General features: G+C 52.2%; 1 protein-coding gene across 2 annotated transcripts in view; it reads left to right on the forward strand.

The window, feature by feature from the left end:
- Positions 1-14,189, forward strand: part of Ap2a2 (adaptor related protein complex 2 subunit alpha 2) — a 92,509-nt gene that overhangs the window by 69,014 nt on the left and 9,306 nt on the right. The window contains exons 7-15 of one of the 2 annotated variants that reach the window (XM_004654187.3): positions 1,143-1,251; positions 2,405-2,555; positions 4,119-4,287; positions 6,412-6,549; positions 8,247-8,429; positions 9,954-10,051; positions 10,401-10,632; positions 11,055-11,228; positions 13,929-14,092. In XM_004654187.3, the coding sequence (XP_004654244.1) occupies positions 1,143-1,251; positions 2,405-2,555; positions 4,119-4,287; positions 6,412-6,549; positions 8,247-8,429; positions 9,954-10,051; positions 10,401-10,632; positions 11,055-11,228; positions 13,929-14,092 (1,418 nt within the window). The remainder of the gene's footprint in view (positions 1-1,142; positions 1,252-2,404; positions 2,556-4,118; positions 4,288-6,411; positions 6,550-8,246; positions 8,430-9,953; positions 10,052-10,400; positions 10,633-11,054; positions 11,229-13,928; positions 14,093-14,189) is intronic. The other variant, XM_004654188.3, reaches the window with a different exon arrangement.

Below are 14,189 nucleotides of genomic sequence, written 5' to 3' on the forward strand. Positions count from 1 at the left end.
CATGCAGTGTAGCTTTTTCCAGCTTTCTGTCAGCTGGTCTACATGGGGGAGGTCTTCAGCTCAGCTCCTGCAGGGTTTCCCAGTGACCTTGCAGCCCAAGTATGTGGAGTCTTCAGCAATAGGGTCTCACCATCTATTCCTAGTGGGAACCCCAAGAGCCTTGGTGATGGCCTGTAATGTTTTGGGGGCATCAGTGACCTCCCTGGCCAAGAACTCACTGGAAGGTATCCCATCCCTGTCATGCCACTTCTTGCATCTGGTTTACGTGGGTGGCTTGGGAATTGAACATGGATTAACCAGCTTTGCAAGCAAGACAACTCATATTGACCCTGTCTCTGCGTTTCTTGGAGGTGATGTGGGGCTTTTCCTTTTTGCCTGGCTGGCTGTGTGCTGACTGCTTATTGCTCTGTTCAGTCCTTTCTTGGAGCTCTGCTGTCTATTGACCTGAATCCTGTCTAGTATCCTCAGGTGAACTTGCCTGGATGGGCTCAAAGTGTCACGCAGGTGCACTTTGTAGGGAGGAGGGAGCCCTTCTGAGACTGAAGCAGGCGGATCGAGGAGGCCGCTGGGCTGTGTGCTCACGGAGACTACTGTGGCGGCTGCAGTCACTTACGTAGGGGGTTACTGAGGCTTCTCCAGACAGTGGCCGTATTGGTACAGGAGGGAGAGCAGAGTTAAACAGATGCAACTCAGCAAGCTCATGGTTCTGCACCTAGAAGAGCTGCAGGGCATGAGTCAGAATGCTTGCTTCTTGGGGTGTCCCTTCCCCTCTGAGGGACCTGAAGCCCTTTCTTTGGTGTTCTGTTCATTCCCCCACCCACAAAGGAAAGACTGACTGCATCCCCAGCTGTCAGTGTTTGGTATTGGGGGGTAGTTACTGCCTGGCTGTTACTCTGAAACTGCCTTAGGCCCCTGTGCTATAGGGCCCGGTGGCTCTTGTGATTACAGTTTGAGCAGCACTGTCCCTCTCCTGTGAACTGCTGTAGTAGTGCTGGCTCCTCTCAGGAGACTGAGCCACTGGGGACATGCCTGACACTGCAAACCAGCTATTGTCGAGGAAGGCACTGCCTGGTGTAGCTTTTCTGTGGTCGCTTTAGGGTCTCCCGAGGCCAGTGCACCTTATCCTCTCTGTTGCCTTACAGATTGTGACGTCTGCGTCAACAGATCTCCAGGATTATACTTACTACTTTGTCCCGGCCCCCTGGCTGTCAGTCAAACTTCTGAGGCTATTGCAATGCTACCCACCCCCAGGTAACGTTCCCGGTAGCTCCCCAGTGGCCCTCTCCACAGTCTCCCATTGAATTCCCCCAGTGATGTCCCCATGGTCTTGCCAGTAACGTTGCCTACAGAATGTCCCCCCTCCCTGAGCACCCATGGCCACAGGTTCAGTTCACCTTCGATTCTTCTTCATGGAGCATTTAATTCCATAAAGTCTTTTTTTTTTCAAGGTAGAGTCTCACTCTAGCCCAGGCTGACCTGGAATTCCCTACATAGTCTCAGTGATCCTCCTAACTCTGTCTCCCAAGTGCTGGGTTTAAAGGCATGTGCTACCACGCCCAATGTCTTTGCTTTTTTGTTAGTGAGAAATACTTATTTTGAGCCCTGGGTTCTTTCCTCCCACACCAGCCTCCTGAGTGTTGGGATAAGGGCTGTGTGCCACTGTGCCCAGCTTAGGGCCCTGGTCCTGGTTTCGTGATTGCTATGTTAGTACTGCCCTGTGTGTTGCTCTCACCGAGCTCTTACTGTAAAACCGTGGTTCCATTTCATGTACAGTGTCAGATCTGTGTAGGTTTTTACTCAAGGTAGGGTCTCACTCTAGCCCAGGCTGACCTGGAATTCACCAGCTAGTCTCAGGGTGGCCTTGAACTCACACCAATCCTTCTACCACTGCCTCTTAAATGCTGGGATTAAAAGTGTGCACCACTTTGACCAGCCCTTTTTTTCTTTTGAGATGGATCTCACCATGTTGCTCAGGCTGGTCTTGGACTTATAGACTCAGGAAGTCTTCCTTTATCTTATTTTTTACAACATTTTTCTTTATTTTTATTGGTAATAACAGAAAAAAATGTGTCTCATTTCCTCTAGCTTATGCATTTTGTCCATGATTCTTGGATTTTATTTTCTCATGACTGGCATACTGTGTTTCAGCCAGAGTGCTTGATGCTACCGGCCTCGGACACAGGTGTGCCTCCCATGACTGCTTCGCCCCTCTAACGTTTATGACACTGGAATAGGGAGCTGGCCCACTGGTGTCTCACTGGGTTTTGCAAATGCTGCCAGCTCTGTGATCAGCTGTGACTGTCTATCAAAGGTGGCCGCAGAGCAAGCAGTGCATTAGGGGGTCTCATGCCCACGTGTGGCCCTGGGCCAGTAGGAGCCCAGCCAACAATTCTGTTTTGCCCAGAAGACCCTGCGGTGCGAGGCCGCCTGACAGAGTGCCTGGAGACCATCCTGAACAAGGCCCAGGAGCCGCCCAAGTCCAAGAAGGTGCAGCACTCCAATGCCAAGAACGCCGTGCTGTTTGAGGCCATCAGCCTGATCATCCACCACGACAGGTGAGCCGCCCCGGCGGTGCGTCTCTTGGTGTCTGTTCGCCCTGCCTATGCCCACCTGTGGCTTCCTGTCCTTAGCTCTTGGCCTGTGCCGGGTAAGATTGTTTGCTTGCTTCCCTAGTCTGAGTTCCCTCTGTGGCCCCAGGACGTCTCTGCTAGTTGCTTTGCTGGGCAGGGCACTGTCCCCAGAATGTTTGATAGTCTTGTCTGAGGGTGGATGCCTCTGTTCTGTTGGCTTTGCTGGGTAGAAAGGCTCATCCCAGTGATGGCGACGGCTCCCATGTTCAGCAAAGGGATGTAAGGTGGACAGTTGTCTTGCACAGTATCGGCTTGTCTCTAATGTGTTGTGAGGCCCTGGTAGCATGCTCCTTCCTTTGACGTTGCCTATGACACTGAGCACTGGTCCTTACTAGAGGACATGAGGCTTGTAGGCAGAAAATGGCCTGAGGCTAGCGGGAACTAGCTGTTTCTACAAGCCCCCCTCCCCCCCCAGGTAGGGTCTCTCTGGCCCAGGCTGACCTGGAATTCACTATGTAGTCTTAGGGGGCCTTGATCTCACAGTGATCCTCCTACCTCTGCCTCCAAAGTGCTGGGATTAAAGGCATGTGCCACTACGCCCAGCTAACAGTGTGTTTGGGCAAATGTTGTTTCCTGTGAAAAGACAGCCGGCAAGTGAAACTGGAGCACGGCTGGGAGCTGTTAACAACTTCCAATGTGAGGGAGCATCTCTTGTTTTCTTACCAAAGGTCAAGGGTAAAGAGAAACTGTGGAGGTTGAAGAGATAGCTTGGAGGTTAAAGGCACTTGCTTGCAAAACTTGATGGCTTGGTCTTTGATTCCCCAGTACCCACATAAATCCAGATGCAGAAAGTGGTATATGCATCTGGAGTTTGTTTGCAGTGGCAAGAGGCCCTGGTGTGCCCATTCTCTCATTCTCTTTCTACTTGCAAATAAATAAATACATGAATAACATATATACACACACACACACACACAGAGAGAGAGAGAGAGGGAGGGAGAGGGAGAACGTGAGAGTGAGAGAGAGAAACTGCAGACAGAGGCAGCAATGGTAGATGGAGATAGCCTGTGGTCTCCATCCAGGGCCCTCATCATTCACCGGTGCCCTTTCCTGGGCTAGTACCCTGCATGGCCCCGTACTGGGCTGGCTTCCATGCGAATTGCCTTTCTGGTCATGATTTGAAGAAGTAGAGTAGGACTTTGATCTCTGAGAGCTTTCTCAGAGTTGAGGTTCAGGGAACTGGTCTGTGACAGTCACCACCTTGGAGAAGGTGGGAGTCTTCAAATGCGATAGGGATGGCCCCAGTGGGGCCAGCAGCTGCTGGTTACGGCCAGAGCAGATGCAGGACTGAGCTCAGAGGCCAGGATTGGGCTCTTTGTCCTGGAGGCCCTGGCGTTCTCACCTGGGCAGAGTGTGATTTGGCCCTCTTATCACCTGCCTTGTAGTCAGGAGCGTAGCCCTCCAGGTATATCCTTCTCACCTCGTGCCCTTCCTACCTGTGCCCCTCCTCACAGTGCCCCCTCCTCACCATGCCTCCTGTTCCTCTAGTGAGCCGAACTTGCTTGTCCGTGCCTGCAACCAGTTGGGCCAGTTCCTGCAGCACCGCGAGACCAACCTGCGCTACCTGGCCCTGGAGAGCATGTGTACGCTGGCCAGCTCCGAGTTCTCCCACGAGGCAGTCAAGACTCACATTGAGACTGTCATCAATGCCCTCAAGGTATGTCCCTTAATGGTCAGGCATAGCCACCTTCATGTGGAGGCTGGAAGGTTGGGAGGTGCTTCTTGTGGGCATAGACAAACTCGCTAGCCTAGCTTTTCTCACCTGCTGTCACAGAGGTTGGGCACAGCAGTTGGTGAAAGAACTGTCCACCACCTTATAGCGAGGCCTGTTGTGACTCAAGGCCACACCGCTTGGCCAATACAATAGGACTCTAGTCAAGCACCTTTGGACTGAGCATGTTTTCATGTACTTGGAGTCCTGGCTAGTTTTAGACACAATATTTTTTTTTTTTTTTTGAGGTAGGGTCTTCCAGAGGGAGAGGGAGAGCAAGAGTGCGAGAGCGCAAGAGCGAGAGAGAGAAACTGTGCAGACAGAGGCAGCAATGGTAGCCTAGGCTGAACTGGAATTCACTATGGAGTCTCAAGGTGGCCTTGAATTTGGCAGTCCTCCTACCTCTGCCTCCTGAGTGCTGGGATTAAAGGCGTGAGCTACCACGCCAGGCTCACATGGTTCTTTTTGGTAGAAGGGTGAAATATTTTTTCTCATCTCCAAGAAAATTCTTTTTTCTTCCTGCTCTTCTTCCCTTCCTCCTTTTTTTTTTTTTTCTTGAGGTAGGGTCTCATTCTAGCCCAGGCTGACTTGGAATTCACTGTGTAGTCTCAGGGTAGCCTCAGACTCATAGCAGTCCTCTTACCTCTGCCTCCCAAGTGATGGGATTAAAGGCGTGCACCACCACACTGACTTTTTAAAAAATAATACTTATTTATTTGCAAGCAGAGAGAGACAGAGCAAGAAAGAGAGAGAGAGATACAGAAAGCCTGTGCATGTGAGGGCCTCTAGCCAGCCACTGCAAATGATCTGCTGATACATGGGCCACTTTATGCATTTGGTTTTACATAGGCACTGGGGAATTGAACTAGGGTCGTTAGGCTTTGCAGGCAAACGTCTTAACCACTAAGCTATCTCTCCAGCCCCCAAACTCACCTTTTCAAAGAAAAATTGATTGTTAAGGATTTCAGATTGTTTTGAAAATTAAAATTCCAGCCTTGAAAGGGTCTAATGGAAGTTACCTGTTCCCATGTCTGCCTTTGAATCTCAATTGACATCACTGACTGTTCTGTGGCACATTTCACGCTGTGTACTGTTCTGCTTGTTAGGTTGTTGGTGTATTAGGGTTCTGGTGGAAGAGGGCAGAGGCCCCCTTTCCTGGCCTAGTATTGGACTATGGCCAAGCATTCCTGATACTGCCTGTATTTGCATGTAATTCACAGGTATTCAGTGTCTTTTTTTTTTTTTTAATTTATTTACTTGAGAAAGAGAGAGAGAGAAAGAAGTAGATAGAGAGAAAGGGCATACCAGGACCTTCAGCCACTGCACACAAACTCCAGATGCATGTGCTACCTTGTGCATCTGGCTTATGTGGATACTGGGGAATTGAACCTGGGTCCTTAGGCTTTGCAGGCAAGTGCTATAACCACTAAGCCATCTCCCCAGCCCTCAGTGTGTATTTTGACATGAAGCTGAGTTCTTGGTCCTGTGTCCATTCTAGATCACAATGACAACTCTCACCCCATGCTGCCCCAGCCCTTACTGGGACCCTCCATATCATGGGGCACCCTGGTCTCTAGTAGTGTGGGGGAGTGCGTGCGGACCTACATTAACCCACTTGTCCTGTGTTAAATGCCGTGGAGCCTGTGAGGTCTTGCCAGCCTCTAGGAGTAGGGCTCAAGAGCCTACCTTGGAACCAACTCCCAGGCAACATGGAATGTAGTGGTCTGTGACCACACAATGGAGAGGCCTCAGTGGCCTGCGCACTAGGCTGAGTACAGCCTGAGAGGAGCTGAGTGGGAGGAGGGGGAGTGAGTGACAGAGCTTAATGCTGGATCACCTTGACTGAGCCACATAGGGTCTTCAGTGAGTGGTGCAGGGATTCTTGAGTGACTTGAGCTGTTTGGCTCCAGGTACAGACGGTAAAGGTCCCAGAGTGGATGCTGGGTAAAGAGCACCCTGCCTGAGGGGACTGGAGCCACAGAGGCAGCTCCCATAGAGAGGGCGGATGCTGGTCCCCCAGGCTCACAACCTGGGTTTTGCCTGAGTGGCTGGTTCTGCCTTGTCCTCCAGACGGAGCGGGACGTGAGTGTGCGGCAGCGGGCCGTGGACCTGCTCTATGCCATGTGTGATCGCAGCAATGCCCAGCAGATTGTGGCTGAGATGCTGAGTTACCTGGAGACGGCGGACTACTCCATCCGAGAGGAAATTGTAAGTCCTGCGGCCTGGGGAGGGTTGAGTCCCAGCCCAACGTAGAGATTCCTGGCTGCCTTGCAGTTTACCTGGCAGGCTGCTTGAGCATCAAAGAGATACCCGATAATAAAAGGTTTCTTCGTGGTGTCTTTCTTGTCCCTCTATGTGTCCCATGTGAGCAGCTGGCAGTGTGGGCCTGACTGAGGTCATGATCATATGAGTCAGGCAGGCAAGAGCCGGTTGCTAAGGACAGAATTCTCCTCAGCAGTGCTTAGAATTTGGACCTTTAGTTGCCGCTGGTTAGGCTTGGGTATCTCTTGACATATCTGAGGTGACGTCTAGGCAGTGGCTGGCTCTGGGTAGTGCTGATTTCCAGCATGACTCTTCTCAGCCACAAAGTGGCACTTGCCTGACTATTTGCATAGCCCAGCGGACTCCGCACAGAGCTGCCCCGTCTATGGGAAGAACACACAGTGGGGTGTTCAGAGAAGAGGCTCCGAGTCAGCCCCCCACAGTGCAGAGCTGGCAGGCATCCTCCTTAGGTGGGCGGGTGTTTTCCACAGAAGTCAGTACAGTTGTGCAGCTTTGTAAGGGCCTGGCTTTCCTCACGTCTTAGCCCTTAGACAAGGCTCCTTTGCTCGGCTGCCTGTCTGACCAGCCAGGTGTGCTGGAGCGAGAGCTCAGTGACAGTGCTGCAGTCCCCCACCACAGGGAGCCTTGCTGCCCATGGGAAGGCAGATGGCCAGCAGGACATGGGGTTACATGTGTTGTGGGGTACGTGGAGGCAAGCCCCACGTGTGGGGGCCTCACTGAGAGTCCTGCAAGAGGTAGGAGTAGCCTTGTCACGAGAAGGAAGCCACTGGATCGGGAGGGTGGGAACAGTGCCATTGTGGTGACAGAGCCTGAGCACACAGCTGTGTGCTAAGCGCTGGGCTCCAGAGCCTCCATGTGTCCTGTAGTGATGCTCTGCCCGTGTCATGAAGCCAGCTTGGGGCTGGGGTGGGTACAGGGCATAGGGGTAGGTGATTCTCGTTCCAGGCAGGGTCTCCAAGGACAATGTTAGCTAGACGTCAAGGGAAAGGATGGGAAGGTGAAAAGGAGATGTCTTGGGACCAAAGTTAGCTACATGAGATGCTTGTTGTAATGGTGTTAGGTCTTGCTTGGCAGCTGGTATTGGGGCTGTCAGTCAAGATGAGGGTGACTGAGCTGAGGTTGTTTTGGGCAGCAGGTAGAGTGCCCAGTAGGTGGCTGTCCCTGTGGGTATGAGCCCAGAGGCCCTCAAGGACAGGATGGGATGCGAGAAGGCAGCTGTGTGGGGTTGAGGGGGAGGAGAGAGGAGGCCCTGGGGAGCTGGCGAGAGAAAAGTTGTCAGGAAGAAGACTGTAGGAGCCCAGGAAGGTGAGATGATGTAGGGTGGGCGGGCACTGGCCTGGGTGACCTCAGTGCGGTGTCTGAGGGCGGCAACTTGGGTTAGGTGCAGCTGTTGTATCTAGGCTCAGCTCACTGCTGCATCCAACCCTTGACGTCAGTTAATCGCTCCTCACCTGAGGTGGCAGCCCTCTACCCTCTGGGCTCACAGTCCCTGAGGGTCTGGTAGTTCTACACAGCCCCAGCTTTAGATCCCTCTGAAGCCTCATGGTTTTGCCTGCTGGCTTGTCCTTGGTGTGACTGATGTTCTGCATGGCACGTACCTGAGGGGCTTGTCCTCCCTGCAGGTGCTGAAGGTGGCCATCCTGGCTGAGAAGTATGCAGTGGACTACACCTGGTATGTGGACACCATCCTGAACCTCATCCGCATCGCGGGCGACTATGTGAGTGAAGAGGTGTGGTACCGCGTCATCCAGATTGTCATCAACCGTGACGACGTGCAGGGCTATGCCGCCAAGACAGTGTTTGAGGTATGGTGGCAAAGGGCAGACACCCTCCAGTGGTGCCCAGGCTTGAGGCAAGAAAGGTGGTGCCTCAGGTATTACTTACCTCTCTCGCTCCTGTCTGCTGGTCTCTGCTGTTGACTGAGCCGCTTTGACTCCTTTTTTATTTGTTTGTTTTGTTTATTTTTACTCATTTCCTAGCCCAGGCTGAGCTGGAATTCACTATGTAGTCTCAGGCTGGCCTTGAACTCACGGTGATCCTCCTTCCTCTGCCTCCCAAGGGCTGGGATTAAAGGTGTGCACCACTAGTGCCCGACTTTAAAATATTTTTCTTTGTGTGTGGGAGAAGGAGAAGGGGAGAGAGAAAGGGTGCACTGGGGCCTCTTACCATTCTAAATCAACTCCAGATGCATGTGTCACTTTGTATATCTGGTTTTACTCTGGGTATGTGGAATCAAATCTAGGCTATCAGGTTTTGCAAGCAAGTGTCTATAACTGTTAAGTCATCTCTTTAGCTCCCACTTTGAGTCTTGTGGAGCTGTCTGTAAAAGGAGTAAAGTGCTTGTCTAGTAAGCATGAGGTTCAGATTTTGATCTCTAGAACCTACGTAAAAATGCTGGTGTGATGGTGTGTGCTTGGTCCCAACTCTGGGCAGGTAGAAACTGGAGGGCTAGGATTTGCTGGCTAGCTTAGTCTAGCCTAATTGGTGAGTTCTGGGCCAGTGAGAGACACTGCCTCAAAAAAAAGGTGCACAGGGCCTGGAGAGATGGCTTAGTGGTTAATGTATTTGCCTACAAAGCCTAAGCTTAGACCCGGGTTCAATTCCCCAGCACTTATGTAAAGCCAGATGTACAAAGTGGCACATGCATCTGGAGTTTGTTTGCAGTGGCTAAAGGCCTTGGCACTCCCATTCTCTGTATCTCTCTTTAGTTTATCTCTCTGCATGCAAATAAATAAACAAACTTTTTTTTGTTGTTTGTTTGTTATTTTGAGGTAGGGTTTCATTCTAGTCCGGGCTGACCTCACTCTGGCCCATACTGACCTAGAATTAACTATGTAGTCTTAGGGTGGCCTCGAACTCATGGTGATCCTCCTGCCTCTGCCTCCTGAGTGCTGGGATTAAAGGCATGCGCCATCATGCCTGGCTAATTTTCTTTTTTTTTTTTTTTAATGTGGACAGTATTCCTGACAGTGACAACCAAAGTTGTTGTCTGGCCTGCACATGTGCTCCACCCACCCACACATGAACACGCACACGTAAAACAAAGCTGCCTGTGCTTTGAGCTGGCCTCTGTGTGTGTGAGACACTGTGGGCCTGCTGCGCTTGGGAAGCCTCTGGGACAGCCCCTCTGAGGCTGCCGTGGAGAAGCCAGGGTCTGCTGGGCTTTAGGGGAGGCTTGCGTGATGCTCGTGTGGTGCACCTTGCAGGGAAGGGCCCAGCCGTCCTTGCAGTCGCTTCTCTTTGTGTGGGCCTCTCCTGGCCCAGCTGCCTCTGACGCCTTTGCTGTGGCCTAGTTCCTGGGCCTGGCTCATGGGTTCCCTGTCTCACAGGCGCTGCAGGCTCCAGCGTGCCATGAGAACCTGGTCAAAGTGGGCGGCTACATCCTGGGGGAGTTTGGAAACCTGATAGCCGGGGACCCTCGATCCAGGTAAAGACCCCAGGAAACTGTGCACTGCACTGCACTGGGCTGCCCTGCTTGCTGCTGCTTTGACAACCCGGGGGAGGGTCCTTTTCTGGAACACTGTGCTTGCGCTGCCCCCTTGATGCCTTTCTCCATGCCATCTGTAGAAGCTGGGCTTCTGGGTGGAGGTTGAGAAGCAGCCAGCCATAGTCAGAGATGTGCTGTCAGATGTGGAGCTGGCCATACGGTCTCACAGGCGGTCTCTGCTTTGGCAGAGGTCCTCACTGTTCTGCCACAGGTGCAGGATGAGCATGTAACGGGGCTCGGGTCCGTGAGGTCATTGACTCCTGTCCTGGTTCTCTGCCCTCCACCCTAGTCCTCTGATCCAGTTCAACCTGCTCCACTCCAAGTTCCACCTGTGTAGTGTCCCCACCCGGGCACTCCTGCTGTCCACCTACATCAAGTTTGTGAACCTCTTTCCGGAGGTGAAGGCCACCATCCAGGATGTGCTTCGCAGTGACAGCCAGCTCAAGAATGCGGATGTGGAGCTACAGCAGCGTGCCGTGGAGTACCTGCGGCTGAGCACCGTCGCCAGCACCGACATCCTGGTAGGGCTCCCAGCTGAGCCGCTTGGTGCTGCGCCGAGGGGCTGGTGCTGCCGACAGATGCGCGCTGCTGGCAGAAACCACCTGACCAAGAGCAGCGGTGGGGAAAAGATTTAGTTTAGCTTACAGACTCGAGGGGAAGCTCCATGATGGCAGGGGAGAACAATGGCATGAGCAGAGGGTGGACATCACCCCCTGGCCCACATCAGGTGGACAACAGGAACAGGAGAGTGTGCCAAACACTGGCAAGGGAAAGCTGGCTGTAACACCCATAAGCCTGCCCCCAACAATACGCTGACTCTAGGAGGCGTTAATTCCCAAATCACTTTCATCAGGGAACCTAGTGTTCAGAACACCTAAGTTTATGGTAGGCACCTGGCTCAGACCACCACACCAGGCTACGCTAACTTTCATTTCTTCCACAGGCCACCGTCCTGGAGGAAATGCCACCCTTCCCTGAGCGTGAGTCCTCCATCCTGGCCAAGCTCAAGAAGAAGAAGGGCCCCAGCACGGTGACTGACCTGGAGGAGACCAAGCGGGAACGGAGCGTTGATGTGAACGGCGGCCCTGAACCCGCCCCGGCCAGCACCAGCGCTGCGGTGGGTCCCCACCACTGTGCCCCCGGACCCTGCCAGGGCGCCATACTGAGGTCGGGATTGATGGGGTGGGTGCCCATGCGGTGCCCATGCGAAGTCTTAGCACGCGTTGCTAAGGTCGTCTGGGTTGCTGCTCTTGGTGGCCCTTAAGGAGGTACACAGCTACAGAAGGGGGCTCAGGAACCCACTGTGTCTTCATACCACCCTTATACCCCTGATGATGCTATCCACTAGAAGTAGCTAGCATGGCTCCAACTTTGTGTGTGTGTGTGTTTGGGGGGGGGGTTCCTGTGTCAGGCCTTTGGGGCCTGATAGACACACTCCTGACATGATACTAGTAGTCTCCTTTTTTTGTTTGAAGTAACATTCACTACAGTATCACATACCTACATGTGTGCTTCTAAAAAGCTCAGAATAGCACTGGGAAAGTAGCTCAGTTCATGGAGAGCTCGCCCAGCGTCAGGCAGCCCTGGGCTCAGTCCCCACTTCTGCGTGAGCAGGTTGTGGTGATGTACACCTTTAATCCCAGCACTCAGAGGTAGATGCAGGAGGATCACAAGTTTGAGGTTATTCTTTCCTACAGAGTGAGTTCAGAGCCAGCCTAGGCTACACGAGACCCTGTCTTAAAAAAACAAGCAACAACAACAAAAAACCAACAAAAAACATGCAGTGTGTTATCCGCAGTACAAAGCACAAATCTGCAGGTCTCTCTGCTAACAGCACATTCCCACCCACGTGCTGTGCGTGCTCTGCTGAGGCACGGGGCAGGGCTCATTGTGCGCCTGCGCACGTGCAGGGAACGTGCAGCTAGTGAACACCTGCCTGGCTTGGGACCTAGTCTCAGAAAATGTGTAAATGAGCTCTTCCCCTCCATTAACAACTAGAAGGATATTCAAAAGTCATTTAAGGTGAGGTGTGTTATCTTTGGTTTTTGCTCATGAAAGGCCAGTGATATCCCATAATCCCAGACTGCCATGGTATACAAGCCATTGTGGTGTGGCACACACCCCTGGGCACTCTGGGAGAGTTGCAGAGCAGAGCTGGAGGAGCCAGCTGTGTGACTGGAGAGTGAGTGTTGGGGTGTTAGGTGACAGGCTGCATTTGTCCTCAGTGACGTGATAGCTTCAGGGACTCTTTCCTTGTACTTGTGGCCAGGACTGAAAAGCGAGTGTTTTATTTTCCTCCATAGCTAAACAGACGTGATGCTGAGCTGAGGATGCATCCTAACGAGTCATTTGCTTACCTTTTCATCTTTTGTTTATAGTTCTTCTTTTAAACCTATTTAATCATTGTGAGGAAGGAGAGTGTGTGTGCGTGTACACACATGTATGTGTATGGGGCCTCCTGCCAGTGCAGGTTATCTCCACATGCATGTGCCATTTGGTGCATCTGGCTTATGTGGGAACTGGGGAATTGAATCTGGGTCCTTAGGCTTTTCAGCCTTAACTGCTGAGCTATCTCTCCAGCCCCTAGATTTCTGTTTGTCTTCAGTTTTTTAAGGTCAGGTCTCGCTCTAGCCCAGGCTGACCTGGAATTCACTATGGAGTCCCAAGGTGGCCTCAAACTCACATGATCCTCCTACTTTTGCCACCATGCCTGGCTGTCTTTTTTTTTTTTTTTTTTCTTTAATGCAAGAGAGAGAAAGGGAGAGGATTGGCATGCCAGGTCCTCTAGCCACTTCAACGGAACTCCAGGAGCATGTGGCCCCTTGTGCATATGGGTGACCTTGTGTGCTTGCATCACTGTACATCTGGCTTATGTGGGATCTGGAAAATTGAACATGAGTCCTTTGGCTTCACAGGCAATCACCTTAACCATTAACCCATATCTCCAGCCCTATTGTTTGTTTTTTTGAGGTAGGGTGTTGCTCTAGCCCAGACTGACCTGGAATTCAGTGTGTAGTCTCAGACTGGCCTCAAATTCACAGCTGTCCTTCCCACCTCTGCCTCCCAAGTGTTGGGATTAAAGGCATGCACTGCCATGCCTGGCCTAAAAAAAATTATATTTTCATTTGCATGAAGAGAAGGAGAGGGAACAAATGAATGCAAAACTGGGCATGCCAGTGCCTCCTGCCACTGTAAGTGAGCTCCAGATGCATGCACTACTTGTGCACCCAGGTCCACGTGGGCACTGGGGAATCAAACCCATACCATGAGGCCTTATAAGCAAGCACCTTAACCACTGAGTCATCTCTTTAGTCCACTTATGGGCTTTTCTTAAACTGTCCATTCCTTCTGAATTTGTTTGATGACAAAACTTTTTTCATAATTTTGTTCTTTTCATTGAAATAATATAAGTGGCTCAGGGGTTAAAGGTACCTGCTTGAAATAACATTTGTGAGAAAGTACAGGTTATTTTTCCTTTTTTAAGGGTAGGGTCTCACTGTAGCCCAGGCTGACCTGGAATTTACTATGTAGTCTCAGGCTAGCCTCGAACTTACAGTGATCCACCTACTTCTGCCTCCCAAGTGCGCCACCACGCCTGGCTTGAGGCTATTTACTGATCGTATGGAATTGTGACTCATCTTGTGAGGTCACTGACCTCAGCAGGACCCTGGGGTGTGCTTTGCAGGTGGCCCTCACCTTCTCTTGCTGGTCTGCAGGTCTCTGCTGGTCCTCCTGCAGTGTGGCCTGGGAGATGCAAGGTGTGGTGGGCTTGAGTGTCCAGGCCCCTACTGTGACGGCCCCTTTCATTCTTTTCCAGTCCACGCCATCTCCGTCGGCAGACCTGCTGGGCCTGGGGGCTGCTCCCCCTGCCCCAACGGGGCCCCCTCCTGCCTCCAGCGGGGGGCTGCTAGTGGACGTGTTCTCGGACTCGGCTTCCGCGGCTGCACCTCTTGCTCCTGGCTCTGAAGACAACTTTGCCAGGTAGGCCAGCTTTCCAAGTCTTGGAGAAGGGCAGCATGGTGACTCTTGATCACTACCTGAGAGGCTTGTGCTCATTCCCAGCCTCCTAGGCTGCTCG

This window comes from Jaculus jaculus, chromosome 1 (genome assembly GCF_020740685.1).
Source record: "Jaculus jaculus isolate mJacJac1 chromosome 1, mJacJac1.mat.Y.cur, whole genome shotgun sequence".
Classification (NCBI taxonomy): domain Eukaryota; kingdom Metazoa; phylum Chordata; class Mammalia; order Rodentia; family Dipodidae; genus Jaculus; species Jaculus jaculus.